At 38.6% G+C, this 14,865-nt stretch overlaps 1 protein-coding gene across 4 annotated transcripts in view; it reads left to right on the top strand.

Moving 5' to 3' along the window:
- Window positions 1-14,865, top strand: part of FSIP1 (fibrous sheath interacting protein 1) — a 194,984-nt gene that overhangs the window by 40,412 nt on the left and 139,707 nt on the right. For all 4 annotated transcript variants that reach the window (XM_050800147.1, XM_050800148.1, XM_050800146.1 and 1 more), the window contains exons 6-8: window positions 2,569-2,664; window positions 4,293-4,417; window positions 5,888-5,998. In XM_050800147.1, coding sequence (XP_050656104.1) covers window positions 2,569-2,664; window positions 4,293-4,417; window positions 5,888-5,998 — 332 coding nt within the window. The remainder of the gene's footprint in view (window positions 1-2,568; window positions 2,665-4,292; window positions 4,418-5,887; window positions 5,999-14,865) is intronic.

Here is a 14,865-nt window from a genome sequence, read left to right as displayed (position 1 = left end):
CTTAATACCTGTATCACTTGTGTCTGCTCTAAACTCATCCCCTCTGCAGTCTTCTAGGTCCTCTAGATCCTTATTTGGGATGGGTTTTAATTTCTTCCATGGGTGGCAGTGAGCAATTTAAATCACATCCTGCAGTCATCCTTTTTCAGGACTCACATGAAAAACTGCTCAATCATCACAGTTTTGGCTCATGATCTCTAAAGGGAGATTTTTTTTTTCCTTCTCACGTGAATGTTTGTAGTGAAGAGAGGAATTTTAAAAATTTTCTTATTAACTTTTAATTTTGATGTAACTTCAGATTTGAAGTCAAAGGAAAAGTACAAAGGATTCTCAAATACTCTATATCCAGAGTCTCCAAATGTTGAAATTTTACCACATTCTCTTTTCTCTCTCCCTCTCCACATAAGGACACACATATACACGCATACATGCATGATTATACATATAAATCAGGAAATGATTGTTATGCAATTATCAATAGGCTTTATTGAGATTTTGCCAATTGTCAGAAGAAAAATCTCAGGCTATGCATTATAATTCCCGTCATACCTTTTAGTCTCTGTGTTTTATGACATAGACATTTTTGAAGATAGTAGGCCTATTATTTTTTACCATGTCCTCTAGTTTGGGTTGGTTTGTTTCTGCTCGGTTAGGTTCAGGTTATGTGTTTTTGGCAGGAATCCCACAGAAGTGATAGTGTCCTTCTCAATGGATCAGATCAGGAAATGCGTGATGGTGATGGTCCCGATACTCACAATGTTAACTTTAGATGAAAATGGTGTCTACCAGGTTTCTCCATGGTAAAGTTACTATTTTTCCTTTGGTAATTAATAAATTATCTTGTGGGGGAGATAGATGCTTTGAGGCTATTATCCTATTATTCCTCAAACTGTCACCCACTAGTTTTATCGTTCATTGATGATACTTACCTGAGTCAGTTATTATGATGGCTACTAAATGGTTAATTCCATAATTTCTTCTACATTATTTCTGAAAAAGAAGGAAGAACTTTCTAAAGGGAGACTTTTGGAATTCAGAAATTTTTTTTCCCTCAAGGGTTAGCCTCTTGCAACTGAATGCCCAACTTTTAAACTCTTGTCTTTTAAACTCAAAGCTGATCGATGGCACCCTTGTTGTAGGTAGTACCCACCTCTCTCTGAGGCAGTGAATACCACTGGGATGATGGGCAAAGAGCCACAGGGTCACAAGAGTAATTTCACCTTCTTCTTTACCACCTGCGTGACACTGGCCTCAGATAGTCGCTGATCACCTGTGAGGGTTTGCAGTATTGTAAATTTTCATATTTTTATGTCTTTACAGGTATTTTAGTATAAAATTGAGTGAAATGGTTATCCTAAAGGAATTATGGGATAGAAAATAAATGTATTACCACTTCAGGACTATGATGTAAATGTAACTTAAACTGATAATAAAATGTTGCCAAATTACTGACTTGCTGAGCCTACTTTTAATGAATATTGAAGATCTCTTAATAGTGGTTGCACCAAAAAAATGAAAGTTCAAAAACAATTTTAAACCTTTTTGTTTTCTAAGTAGTTTACCCCTCTCTCCCCAGGCTTACACCACAAATTTGCTTGATTAACTCATCAAAGATTGTACAAAGACTAACAGTATAATGTCAACCCCAGTTCCTAATTCATTATTATGAACTCCAAATTAGGGAATTGGTGTTGATGAATTAGTGTTTATAGCAGAAGTTTTGTGTTTTGAATTTGGTGGTTGTGTGTTGAGGGTAAATGTATCTTCTGCCTGCTTTCTTTGTCTGTATCAGCTCATAGGGGGTGTCTGAACTTGGTTTGCTTTCTGGGAGAGGTGGTGGATCCTGTAATATCCTCAAGACTTCCCATGTTTTCTGAGGCAGAACCATTTCTGTGCCACAACGTAGCAGATTCTCTCAGGTTAGGGTATAGAGACACACTTGTAATAAAATGTTTATGTTAGCAGCATCTTGCAAATATACAGTGTCCAAATTAGCTAGTAGGAGATCATAAAAATAAACTACATTGAAACAAAGAAGTTGAAAAACACAATGTCCTATTTTCTTTATGGAGGTGCCAAGAAAATACATCAGAAAAGAAGAAAGTTAATTGCTAAGAGTCTCCCAAGTTATCTCTCACATGCTTTCATCTTAATGACTCATCACATATTTGAAGTCTCCACCCTGAGGACCTAAAGAAAATCACAATTATATTTACTCAGTGTGCATATTCTCTGTATTATGAGCATCAAGATTTGGGTGCATTGTCTCTGGAGAGTTAATGTGATATTTTAGCACACTGTTAAACGTTTTTTTTTGTGCTTAAGTTCTAGGGAAATGCTGTTTAACTATCTTAGCTCCTATAGTTTGTTTCATTGGCTCGTCTATACAAAGATGATTGTCATTTCTACTTGGAGGTGACATTGACATTGTCTTAAGAAATTTGTATGTCTGGAGGGGATTGAGGAATACTGGAGAGAATATTAAATGTTATCTTTTAAAAACAACTTTGTAGACAACTTCTTAATTTATTTTGTGAGCATTGAACAGATGATTTTTTAAATCAACAGGTCCTTCTCATGAGAATGAAGACAACTTTTCCTCCGTGTTTCATACTCAGATCCCTCCCGAAGAATATGAAAAGCAGATGCAGAAACTCAGTAAAGGTATGTTTTAATTTGTGTGATTATACATATTTTCACAAGGGAATACTAGCTGTATACAGAAATATTCATAAATGAAATAAGTTCATGTAATTTAATCCAAAGGTAAGTGGAAGCAAGTAGGGTTCAAGATGACACAAGACTGGTCATTGTTGCAGCTAATTGCTGAGAATCTGTTATACCCTTCTACTTTAGATGCTTGACATTTTGTATAATAATAAAGAGTTTTTTTAAAAGCTGGCTGCAAGTAATAAGAACCTGGCTTCAGCAGAAACAAACCTGTGAAAAGGATTTTGGTGGGAGGCAGCTTTCTTTGGTTCCCAAGAGCATATGCTGTGGTTAGTCATTCAGAGGTTGGCTCAATTCTGCAATCCTAGAGAAGAGCCTGAGTGATCCAGCTGGGTCAGGGGCCTACGCCTGGCTCAACCAACTTGTCCGACCCAGCAAGGTTTGGGGTCATTCTGGGAACATGGCAGCTATATCACTGCCAGACTGGAGAGGAGAAGAGGACATTTACAGTGAAGACAGTTCTGGCCAGATAACCCAATGTGTTTCCCCTGCTATTTATTAGAAACGTATTTTAAAGAAGCTCTATGATAAATATAAACATGGCTGTGTTCAATTTGTATTTTTTAAATGTTGTATTGCTTACGAGTATATGAAACTTCAGCTGAATGAATAAACAAACCTCATATTTCAACTTAAAAGATAGTATACAACTTGAATTATGGAAAGAAGTGTTATATCTTGTATCTATTAGGCCACTTACCAAAAAAGTAACTCATACTTTAACTATTGGTAGTTGATTTAAAAGATAATTATGTGACTGTTAAAAAATAAAACCCCAGGTTTAAAGTGTAGGTTTATTTGCCTATAAGCTTATATAACTTAAATTTGAGTAAAATTGTTTTTTACTCAAATTTACTCAAATTTTTTGTTTAAAAATATTTTAATGTGACACAGAGAAAATGAGATATTTTATAAAGGGGAATATGAATCCACAAGTATTTTTCTTATTCTTATTTTGAGCACTCAGTGTCTGAATATCTCAGACATTGACTCAAGCCTCTTCCGAATGGTTGAGGAAAATTGGCCAACTGAGATGGGCTCTAGGGGTTTGTATAGATGGGAGCCAGGACATGGGACACTAATTCCCAGACCTTGCTCAAAGGACAGTCTAAACAAAATGCACTGTTCAGAAGGGGTGATGGCAAATTAATAGAATAGCAGGGATGACCTAGTTGTTAGGGAAATTTTTGTTTTGTGTCAAGACTGAAATAAAATATATATTTTAAAGTCTCCCTAACATCAGCAATTTCTTCATCTCATGTCTGTCTTGAAGTTCTATTGATATTTCCCATCATTCTCATGGAATCAACAGGAAGAAGTTTGATACATGATAATGAATTACACAAGAAGTTTTATGAGAACTTCATTCGAAGTTACGGTAGCACATTTATCTTTTTAGGAATAGATCTCCATTATATATGAGGTTTCTGGATCTGGAATGTAGAAGTTAGTTCTTCTGTGTGTGTTTTATTTCTTATATACTTTAATATATGCTTAAAGTGGGCTTTTAGCATAATTGACACTTATAATTACGAAAAATTTTTGAACTTTCTTAATATTAGATTTTACCTGTGATGTGGAAAGAAATGAGTCATTGATCAAAGCAGGAAAGAAACCTTTCTCAAATACAGAAAAGATTGAGCTCAGGGGTAAACACAACCAGGATTTTATTAAGAGAAACATTGAGGTATGTACTTAGAAATTCAGAAGCGAGAATTTGGGGCTAAATGAGCTGAAAAAATGGCAATGGTTTTTTCAGTTCAGTGTCTTGAAATATTTTTTCAACCATCATAAATGTATAAATGATTGAATTAGTAGATATAATAAAAGAAAACTTTTATAAACCAGTACTTCATTATTTCTATGTTCAACCCATTACATCCTATCCTATCCTATCTCCTTTTAAAATTGCTAGGTGCATCTATCATTTATTTCACTATCCAGAAATAGTCTGTTTCCTGCAATTTGCAAAACATTTATTTAGATAATAGCTTTGGACAATGTTTCTCAGACTTTAAATTGCGTATTGGTAAATTTTTTTTTTTTTTAAGTAATAAGACTGATTTTATAGCTAGTACATTTACAACTTTGAATGGAAAATGCTCCTGGCAGCAGCTGGGCTGGAGAAGCCAACTGGTTGTCTGCCTCTTCGCTGAACCTCCCAGCAGCTGGTCACTGGCCTTGATTAGCTTCCACTTCAAGCACCCATCTTTGGTCTTACAGGCCTTGCAACCTGACTTGGTTTGTCTTTAAGGCAAACTTACACTAAACAAGGGCAAAGGGGTTGCTGGGTTAGACCAGAATGCGAGTTAATTAATTTGCAACAAGAAATGTAGTGAGGAGGACAGAAGCTCTGCACACCCCTTAAACAGCGTCACTAGAAAACTGCATGGGCAAGTGTGGAGTATTGACAAGAGAGAGTTAAGTAATTTTTTACACTTCAAGCCTGATGCTTTCCCCATAATTGGCAGAGCATTTCCAGGCAGACTGGATCCATGGGACAGCCTGCCACTGCCAGGACTGGCCTCTGGGATGCTCGACTTTTGTGCTCCACGTTCATATGATCTTCTTCAGGAAACCTTCTCCATCTCGATCTGTCTCTGTCTTTGCATTGGCCAGTTGTATGTTTATTTACTGCTCAATTTTCCTAGAGCAGTAGAGTTCCCCCCTTATCCAGGTTCTTGCTGACACAGCAGGTCTACTGTAGATTTCTCTTTCCCCTTTTTAATAGTAACTGAATATTTAAATTCCTCATATGATAGTCTTGACATTTAAAAGCACTTTCATTTAGTGGATCAGTACCCCAAAGAAAGTGGCAAGAAGATTTCTTCCAAATGTCTCAGCAAGGATGTTTTTGCATTTATATTTTTTTATCTATGATAGAGAGGTTTGAAAACTGCTCATATTAATTTTTAATAAAATGTCTGTTGGAATGGTTAACAGGAAGGCCTGCTTATAGGGATATCTTTGAATATTAGAGAATGGCCCTATACAAAAATTTTTGCGTCAAATAAAATTACCTAGCAAATGTAAAATGCCTAATCTTGCAACTTTTCTCTTTGGGTATCTGTAGTGTAGAAGTCTCAGGTTCCATTTTTATTTTCCTGAACTGTGATTTTCTTTGATTATATAATATTTCCATTAATAAATTCTGCAGTTGGCCAAGGAATCAAGAAACCCAGTAGTTATGATTGAGAGAGAGAAGAAAAGGCTGGTTGAGCTTTTGAAGGACTTGGATGAGAAAGATTCCGGGCTCTCCAGTTCTGAGGTACGTAAACTCTGATAGAGAACTCTACACTTCTTAATTTTGATTTTAAAAAATCATGTTATTGACCCAGTAGCACAAATTTACAATAATTTTTCAGATTCTGAGACATTATTCTCTGACTTAAAGAAAATCCTGTTTTACTAACACAGAACAGATAACAAAATACCGCATATTCTCACTTTTAAGTGGGAACTAAATGATGAGAACACATGGACTCATAGAGGGGAGTGACACACACTGGGGCCTGTTGGAGAGTAGAGGTTGGGAGGAGGGAGAGGATTAGGACAAATAACTAATGAGTATTAGGCTTAATACCTGGGTAAAAAAAAAATCTGCACAACAAACCCCCATGACACAAATTTACCTGTGTAACAAACCTGCACATGTAACCTCTGAACTTAACATATAAGTTAATTTTTTAAATCCTGTTTTGTACAATTATTTTTATTGAAGTTTTCAAATTTATTCTTGGTCAATTCTTTATTGACTTTTGGAGGATTATTTAATGTCATTTTAAGAGTGTTTACACATTGCTTATCAAAATAACTTCTGCCTGTGATGTGATGTACTTATTACTGATGACATATGAATGTGTTTTTCTGTCTCCTTTTCTTACTGTCCCTAAACTGGTTTTGTGGTGTTTCAGTGTAGTCTTCAGTAATCCCAAAGAATTCCATCCTGTTCCTGCCCAGTTGACTTTGAGCAGCCACTTCCCTGGAGAGTCCTGGGGTTGACAGGAGGGCCTGCTTAGGGTGATAAGTCTGGGTGGGGACAGACTACACTGAAAGAGGGGAACAGCATGTAATGGGGGTGGGGTGGGGCAAATGCAGGTATTTATAGGGCCCAGGAAGGTCACCTAAAGAGTGCTGTGCCACTGTTTGCACTTGTTTACATATTAAACTTGAGGAATATTCTTTGCTTCCATGAAGAAATACACTCTCCTATGTTCCTTGAAGCACTTAGCTCTTTTGTATATCTTGTATTCCCCTGCATTTAATAAGGACATGATGGATTGAATGCTGCTGGGACCTTGCCCATATCCCCTTTCCCTGACACCTGTCTGTGCATCCATGCCCCAGCCCTGTGCTAAGGGTGCACAGCTGTTCCCTTCCCCGGAGAATTTCCCTGAGCCAGACAGCCCAGGATATCACTCCCTCCTCACCCCGGGCCCTTTATCTAAAGGTGAGAGTAGCTCTGTGGGGCATTGTGTCCTCCAGAGCTTCCCCAGGGATCAGACTGAAGCTGGTCTTCAGCTGAGACCACATCCTCGCTTGGCCCTGTGCCCTTGCCCTCAGCTGTTTTCCTCACGTCCCTGGTCCCAAAGGCACTCTCCCAATAAATCACTTGAACAAGAATCCTTGTCTTTGTTTCCACATCTAGGGACACAGAGATTCAGAGCGTAGTTTTTTTGCTGTAGGTCCAAAAGCAGTGCGTGTGCAGTGATGCCTGTGGCCCACAGGGGAGGGCGTGCCCATCCAGCGGGAGCTAACAGTCTGTCCGCTGGTGGCTGCTGCATGGAAATCTCAGGCCAGGCCTGCCTGGTCCTCCAATTTTTCAAGGAAAGCTAGAAATTCAGATTTTTTTTTTTGTGGGAAATATTAAACTTGTAACATGTTCACAACCGCTCCTATTTAAAAAAGTTCTGCGTGGGCAAACAAAATATCCCTCCCTTCCACCAAAAACCAAACACATATCTACAGAATATCAGAGATAATAATCTTCTAAATAATCCTTCCTGAGATGGTGAGGTCCCAGCGGGGGCTGTGTCTAGGAGCAGGTGAAGGTGTTGCTATGCCTGGGGCTGATGCAGTAGGGGAAATGGGTGGGTGAGGGAAACTGCTAAATGCCCACATAATTCTGAGATATTTTAGCTTCGCTGATTCATGGTATAGTCATGTGCCACATAATGATGTTTTGGTCAACATTCTCATATGGCAGTGGTCCCATAAGATAATAATGGAGCTGAAAAATTCCTGTCACCTAGTGACACGGTAGCTCTATATTTTAGAGTGTGCTCCTTGTACTTATTATAAAAGAGTGAATTGTAAAACAGCTTCAGGCAGGTCCTTCAGGAGGAATTTCAGAAGCAGGCGTTGTTATCATAGGAGATGACAGCTCCATGCATGTTACTGCCCTAAAGACCTTCCAGTGGGACAAGATATGGAGTGGAAGACAGTGATATTGATGATCCTGACCTGTGTAGGCCTAGGCTAGTATGTGCATTTGTGTCTTAGTTTTTCACAAAATCTTAAAAATAAAAAAAGAAAATTTTAAAATAGGAAAAAGCTTATAAAGAAAGAAAATATTTCTCTACAGCTGTATACTGTGTTTGTATTTTAAGCTAAGTGTTATTATAAGAGAGTGAAAAAGTTAAACAAATTTAAAAGTTTTAAAAGTAAAAAAGTTATACAGTAAACTAAAATTCATTTATTATTAAATAAAGATATTTTAAAATAAATTTAGTGTTGCCTAAATGTACAGTGTTTATAAAGTCTACAGTAGCAGCCAGTAATGCCCTAGGCGTTCACATTCACTCACCACTCAAGCACTGACTCACCAGAGCAGCTTGCAGTCCTGCAAGCTCCAGTTATGGTTAAGTGCCCTATACAGGTGTGCCATTAAAAATATTTTTATACCATATTTTTATTGTACCTTTTCTATGTTTTAATATGTTTAGATTCACAAATACTTCCCATTGTGTTACAATCACCTACAACACAGTAACTACAAAACATGCTGCACAGGTTTATAGCCCAGGAGCAATAGGCTTTACGATGTGGCCCAGGTGTGTAATACACTCTACCGTCTAGGTTTGGGAAGGACACCCAGTGATTTCTGCACAATGACAGAATTGCCTAGTGATACCTGTCTTAGAACATATATCCCTGTCATTAAGCGACACATAACTGTAATGTGTCTGCTTTATTAACAAAAGCTTAGATACCAGTAAGAATTAAGGGATCTGGGTTTCATTCTGGTTTTGTTATTAATTGTGAAGTTCAGTACTGCTACCCATGGTCTCACTGCATATCGAACTATGGCGATAGATTTTCTTTATACATTCTAGGAATGCTTTCATAATGACTTTTTGTTAATAATACTGCCTTTTGCACATTATTTTTGTTAGTATTTATGTCGTCTTTCTATTTTAAAGTCATGTCTGTCATTTTAGTTTTTGATCTTTTACAGGTACTGTGTAGCTGGGCGTTTGCTGTTGCTTTTGTGTCTTTATCTTTGTTTTGTCATCTTTTATCTTTTGTTATTATCAATATGAGGATATTTAATTTACTCATAATCATTATGACCACATACTTTTTGAATCTTTTCCTGACATCAAACTTTATATTTTATTTATCATATTTGTTTTTGTTTATCTCCCTATTCCCTTGTGGTTTGGAAACTTAATATCCTATTTCTGATCTGGTGTACTGTTAACCTTCAAGTTTTAAAAATATATTACAATTCATATTTTCTTTTCAACTTCCGTAATTAGTTTCTAAAATTTCATATTTTAACAAGATTGGATCTTTGGTGTACTTTTATTTCCCTTGTGTTTCATTTTCTTTCCTCCAGGATATATTGAAATCATCTGGAATTTTAGTTCTAGAATATTACGCATTTTAATCTTAACCTTTAAAAATAGTATGCTTCTTGTATGTTAGGAATCTCTCTCAACAAAAGTTAGCCAAAATTTTTAGCCGCACCATTAACTGTGTGTTTGGACTCAACAAATCATTTATTTGTATAAGTCATTCCTTGAATTATTTTTCTGGAACTTTTTTGAAAAATTTTGCACCAAGAAATAGTGGAGTGTGGATAATTTTTGAGTGTTTGTGTATTCAAATATTTATTTTTTCCTCATTTGAATGTTAGCTTAGCAGATAACTAAATTCTGCATGCAAAATCCTTTGTTTATTGAAGCATGTAGAATTTCCCCCTTATTTTGGAGCTCACAATTTTATCAGATTGTATTTGTGTGTGTCTTTAAAAACATTTCAGTTCCTGCTTGGTGCCTTGTAGGCTCTTTCTTTTTTTTTCTTTTTTTTCTTTTTTTTTTTTTGAGACGGAGTCTCGCTCCGTTGCCCAGGCTGGAGTGCAGTGGCCGGATCTCCGCTCACTACAAGCTCCGCCTCCCGGGTTCACGCCATTCTCCTCCTCAGCCTGCCGAGTAGCTGGGACTACAGGCGCCCGCCACCACACCCAAGCTAGTTTTTTGTATTTTTTAGTAGAGACGGGGTTTCACCGTGTTAGCCAGGATGGTCTCAATCTCCTGACCTCGTGATCCGCCCGTCTCGGCCTCCCAAAGTGCTGGGATTACAGGCTTGAGCCACCGCGCCCGGCCCTTGTAGGCTCTTTCTATCTGAAGGTTTAAATCTTCCTTCAGCTCAGAAGTTTATGTTTTTTATTTCTTCCTTTCCATCATCTCTTTTTTCTCCTTCTGGGATACCTGTAAATGGGGTAACAAGAAATCCAGGGGTGAGCAGCTTATGTTTTTCTGTCCTCGGGTTCTGCGTTCCTTTGTGGATTTTGTCTTTAGGTTTGCGAGATTGCCGCTGCATCTGTAGGCAGTGTGTCCATCTTCCAGGCAGACAAGAGGAGGGAAGGATAAAGAGCGAAGAGACTCTCCTCTGAGGCTTTGCTTTTTCACTGGGGATGGAATGGTGTCCCCAGGACTTCTACCTGCATCTCACCGGCCAAGCTGTACACATAGCCGTTTGTTCAGTATGTTGCTGCAAGTGAGAAGGGGGAGTCAGGTATATGGCTTTCTCTTTTTTTGTAGTAGAGGTAGAAATGGGGATCATGTCAGTCAGTAGACAGTGTCTGCCACAGATGGCTATAGGACCTCTTGGATCTCTCTTCCAGGTCTTATAACATCTTTCTCATAATGTTAACCTTTTTTTGCCATTTTGTACATATAAGCTCATTATACAGTTTTCTAAGTTGGATTTCAACCATGTCTATTCTGCTGCTTAGCTACGCAGCTCTCTTTTGAGATTTTTAAAGACAATTGTTTTTAGACCCAGCGTGGTGATTCACGCATGTAATCTCAGCACTTTGGGAGGCCAAGGTGGGACGATCACTTGGGGCTAGGAGTTTGAGACCACCCTGGCCAATATGGTGAAACCCCATCTCTACTAAAAATACAATAATTAGCCAGGTGTGGTGGCGCACGCCTGTAATCCCAGCTACTTAGGAGGCTGAGGCAGGAGAATCGCTTGAACCTGGGAGGTGGAAGTTGCAGTGAGCCAAGATTGTGCCACCGCACTCCAGCCTGGGCAACAGAGCGAGACTCCATCTCAAAAAAAAAAAAAAAAAAATATATATATATATATATTTACACTAATATTTACTGAGCGTTCTTTCTGCAAGTCCTCTTATCTGATGTGGGAGGTGAACATAGAAATTCTAGAGTCAGATGGATGGTGGCAAATGTTAGAATAGAAATTCAGAGGAAGAAGCAGTGCAGCAGGAAAAGTTTAGGAAAACTTTGAAGAAGGAATCTATTTACTATATTCTCAAATCATACCAGACTTCTTGCTGTTCCTCAAATTCTCTGTGTTCTTTTAAATATCTGTGTTTTCAAATGTGCCCTTTCCTTTATGAAGTGCCCCACAATCTCATCTTTGACAAATAAATGCACAACTTAAAGAAAGTGACTAAATGATAATTATGTTTTAATTCCCCCTGAACTCCTCTTCTCTGGTTGTTCTTTTTAGTGGCATGCATAATTTTTTTTTTTTTTGAGATGGAGTTTCACTCTTGTCGCCCAGGCTGGAGTGCAATGGCACGATCTTGGCTCACTGCAAGCTCTGCCTCCCAGGTTCAAGTGATTCTCCTGCCTCAGCCTCCCAAGTAGCTGGGATTACAGGTGCCTGCCACTGCACTATACTAATTTTGTATTTTTAGTAGAGACAGGGTTTCACCATGTTGGCCAGGCTGGTCTTGAACTCCTGCCCTCAGGTGATCCGCCCACCTTGGCCTCCCAAAGTGCTGGGATTATAGGTGCGAGGCACCGTGCCCAGCCGTCATGCATAATTTTATGGATGTAACATTCTCTTGAATCTCTCTAGGATAGGGGACTGGTACCTGTTGGTCCCATGGCCTGTTAGGAACTGGGCTGCACAGCAGGAGGGGATGAGCGGTATGCTAGCGAGCATTACCACCTGAGCTGAGCCCCCTGTCACATCAGCCGCACATTAGATTCTCACAGGAGCACGAACCCTATTGTGAACTGCACATGGGTGGGATCTAGGTTGTCTGCTCTTTTTGAGAATCTAATGCCCGATGATCTGAGGTAGAACAATTTCATCCTGAAACCATCCTTTCTAACCTTGCCCCCCCAGTCCATGGAATAATTGTCTTCCAAGAAACCTGTCCCTGGTGCCAAAAATGTTGGGGACTATTGCTCTAGGATACTTATTTAGAATTTTAAAAATATTTTCATCTGTGTTGGGAACTCACACTTGCAATGAATGGCACCCCCTAAGCTGTCTCTACTACCACCCTCACCAGTGAAATGGGTTTAGATCAGATCTCAGGTCACTCACATCTGGTAGTACTGAGTCGGGGAGTCTGGTGGTGTGGACCCTTAGTTACCTGCATGAACCCTACCTGTAAAGGATGCTGGTGAAGAGCATTTTCTGTTCTATCTTGGAAAGGTAAGATTCCTAAAAGCTAGAAGTTCCCCACACATAGCAAGGGTGTGTAGAGGTGCTACACAGATAGAAAAAAAGGATGCCATTTACTACCTCTTACATACATTATTTCTGTAATGGTGTAGTGCATGAAACATTTACATTTCTGTTGAATTTAATCTGACATGCTCTTTTAACTTCAGCGTCATTTGAAAATAATCCCATTCAGACAAGAATTTAAAATCTATTAGCCGCTATTTCATCATCGATTTCATAGCTTTACTTTTCTGTGATTCTTTGTTATTTATCATTTGGGCTATATGGTATTAACATCACCTTTATTTAGGAAAAATTACTAGAGTTTGTGAGTAATTAGGTAATATATTTTAAAAATTATGCATAACTTTTTTTTTTAAGCTGTTCATGTTTATTTTCAACGGAGAGCAATGGAATTTAAATCAGAACCTGGACTTCTGTCAGTTTATTAGAGTTGTGTGCCTTTAGCTACCTGAACCTCACTGAGGCTCAATTTCTTTATACCAACTTACAAGTGTATTTAAGAACATTCATGACTATATCATAATCCTTATATTGATATACTACAATCTACCCACTTTCCCCCTATTTTTAGATGTTTTATTATAAATAGCATGGCAATAAATTTTTTATCAGTCATTGTTCTGGGTTGCAAGTAACAAAGATGGACTTTGGCTAAAGCGACACAAAATGAATTTATTGGGAGTTGTGAGTAGTCCATAGACTCAATGGGAAGTTTGGGGAACCAGGTTTGTACACCAGGCAGATGTCCAGGCAGCCATAGACATGGCTTTAGGAACAGCCTGGTTAGGGGCTGGCTGCACCTGGCTCCACCAGACGTTTGTTCTCCAAGAGATGCTCATTGCTGCTACCATCACTGTCTCCATTAATCATTTCCCTGCAGCTTTGCTTCTGTCCCTCAAGGTTCGGGGTGTTTGCTTTCGATTAGCCGAGTCTAGGTCATCTGTGTGTCTCGATGTCAGAGAGTGGAGAGGAGTGTCTTGTCGTGATCCTTCCCTGCCAAGACCCACACACTGTTTGGTTTCACTGAAGCAGGGACTGTGAATGCCAGGGTCAAGAGGATAAAAATATAAAAGTCTTGCTGCGTAAAGTTTTTACCTGTAATGCCTCTGATGATCACCTAGGGCTTAATTCCTGGTATTAGCATCTTGAAATCAAAATGTATGAAATAAGTTTCGTTGCCCTCTACTTGCCACGTTATTCCAAATATTCTTCATGATGCTTCTGTCCTCTTTTTGCACTAATGCTTCCCTTTATGACCTCATCCATTCTCACAGCCCCCAGGGTTTGAACCACTGTAGATATGTGGGTAAGTCAAGTGTATTTATTTCAATCCCAAGTCTCTATCTTGAATTTCACATAAAAGAATTTAACTGCCTAACGTAATCTGTGGATATCCTAGGGGGATGTCTGCCAGTTTCAAAAGGTCCCAAACAATTCATTAGCTTTCTCTTCAAACCTACCGCATCTATATAATCCCTAGTTTGGATAACGTGACCACCATCACACCATCACCGACTTCACAAAATCAGGAACTTGTTCTTTTTATTTTTTTGGTAAGGCCATAACAAAGTTTATTATTTTTTAAGTTGTTTATTTTAAACAAATAAAATACTTTTATTTTAGCTTCAGGGGTACACATGCAGGTTTGTTCTGTAGATAAATTGGGTGTCACAGGACTCTGGTGTACAGATTATTTCATCATCCTGGTAATAAGAATAGTATCCAATAGGTAGTTTTTTGATCCACTCCCTCCTACCACCCTCTGCCCTCAAGTAGGCCTCAGTATCTGTTGTTCCCTTCTTTGTGTCCATGTGTACTCAATGTTTGGCTCCCACTTATAAGTGAGAACGTGCAGTATTTGGGTTTTCATTCCTGTGTTATTTTGTTTAGGATTATGGCCTTCAGTTGCATCTGTGTTGCTGCAAAGGACGTTATCTCATTCTTTTTTATGGCTGCATAGTATTCCATGGTGTGTATGTCCCAAATTTTCTTTATCCAGTCTATTGAAAGGCATAGGTTGATTTTTGTGAATAGTGCTGCGATGAACATATGCATGCATGTGCCTTCCCCCACCCCCCCACCCTTGGGACATGGTTTTACTCTGTCACCCAGGTTGGAGTGCAGTGATGTTGTCATGGCTCACTGCAACTTCGACCTCCCAGGCTCAAGTGA

Source organism: Macaca thibetana, chromosome 7 (genome assembly GCF_024542745.1).
Source record: "Macaca thibetana thibetana isolate TM-01 chromosome 7, ASM2454274v1, whole genome shotgun sequence".
Taxonomy (NCBI): domain Eukaryota; kingdom Metazoa; phylum Chordata; class Mammalia; order Primates; family Cercopithecidae; genus Macaca; species Macaca thibetana.
Note: the sequence above shows the minus strand (reverse complement) of the source record. Positions and strands in the feature narration are given on the sequence as shown.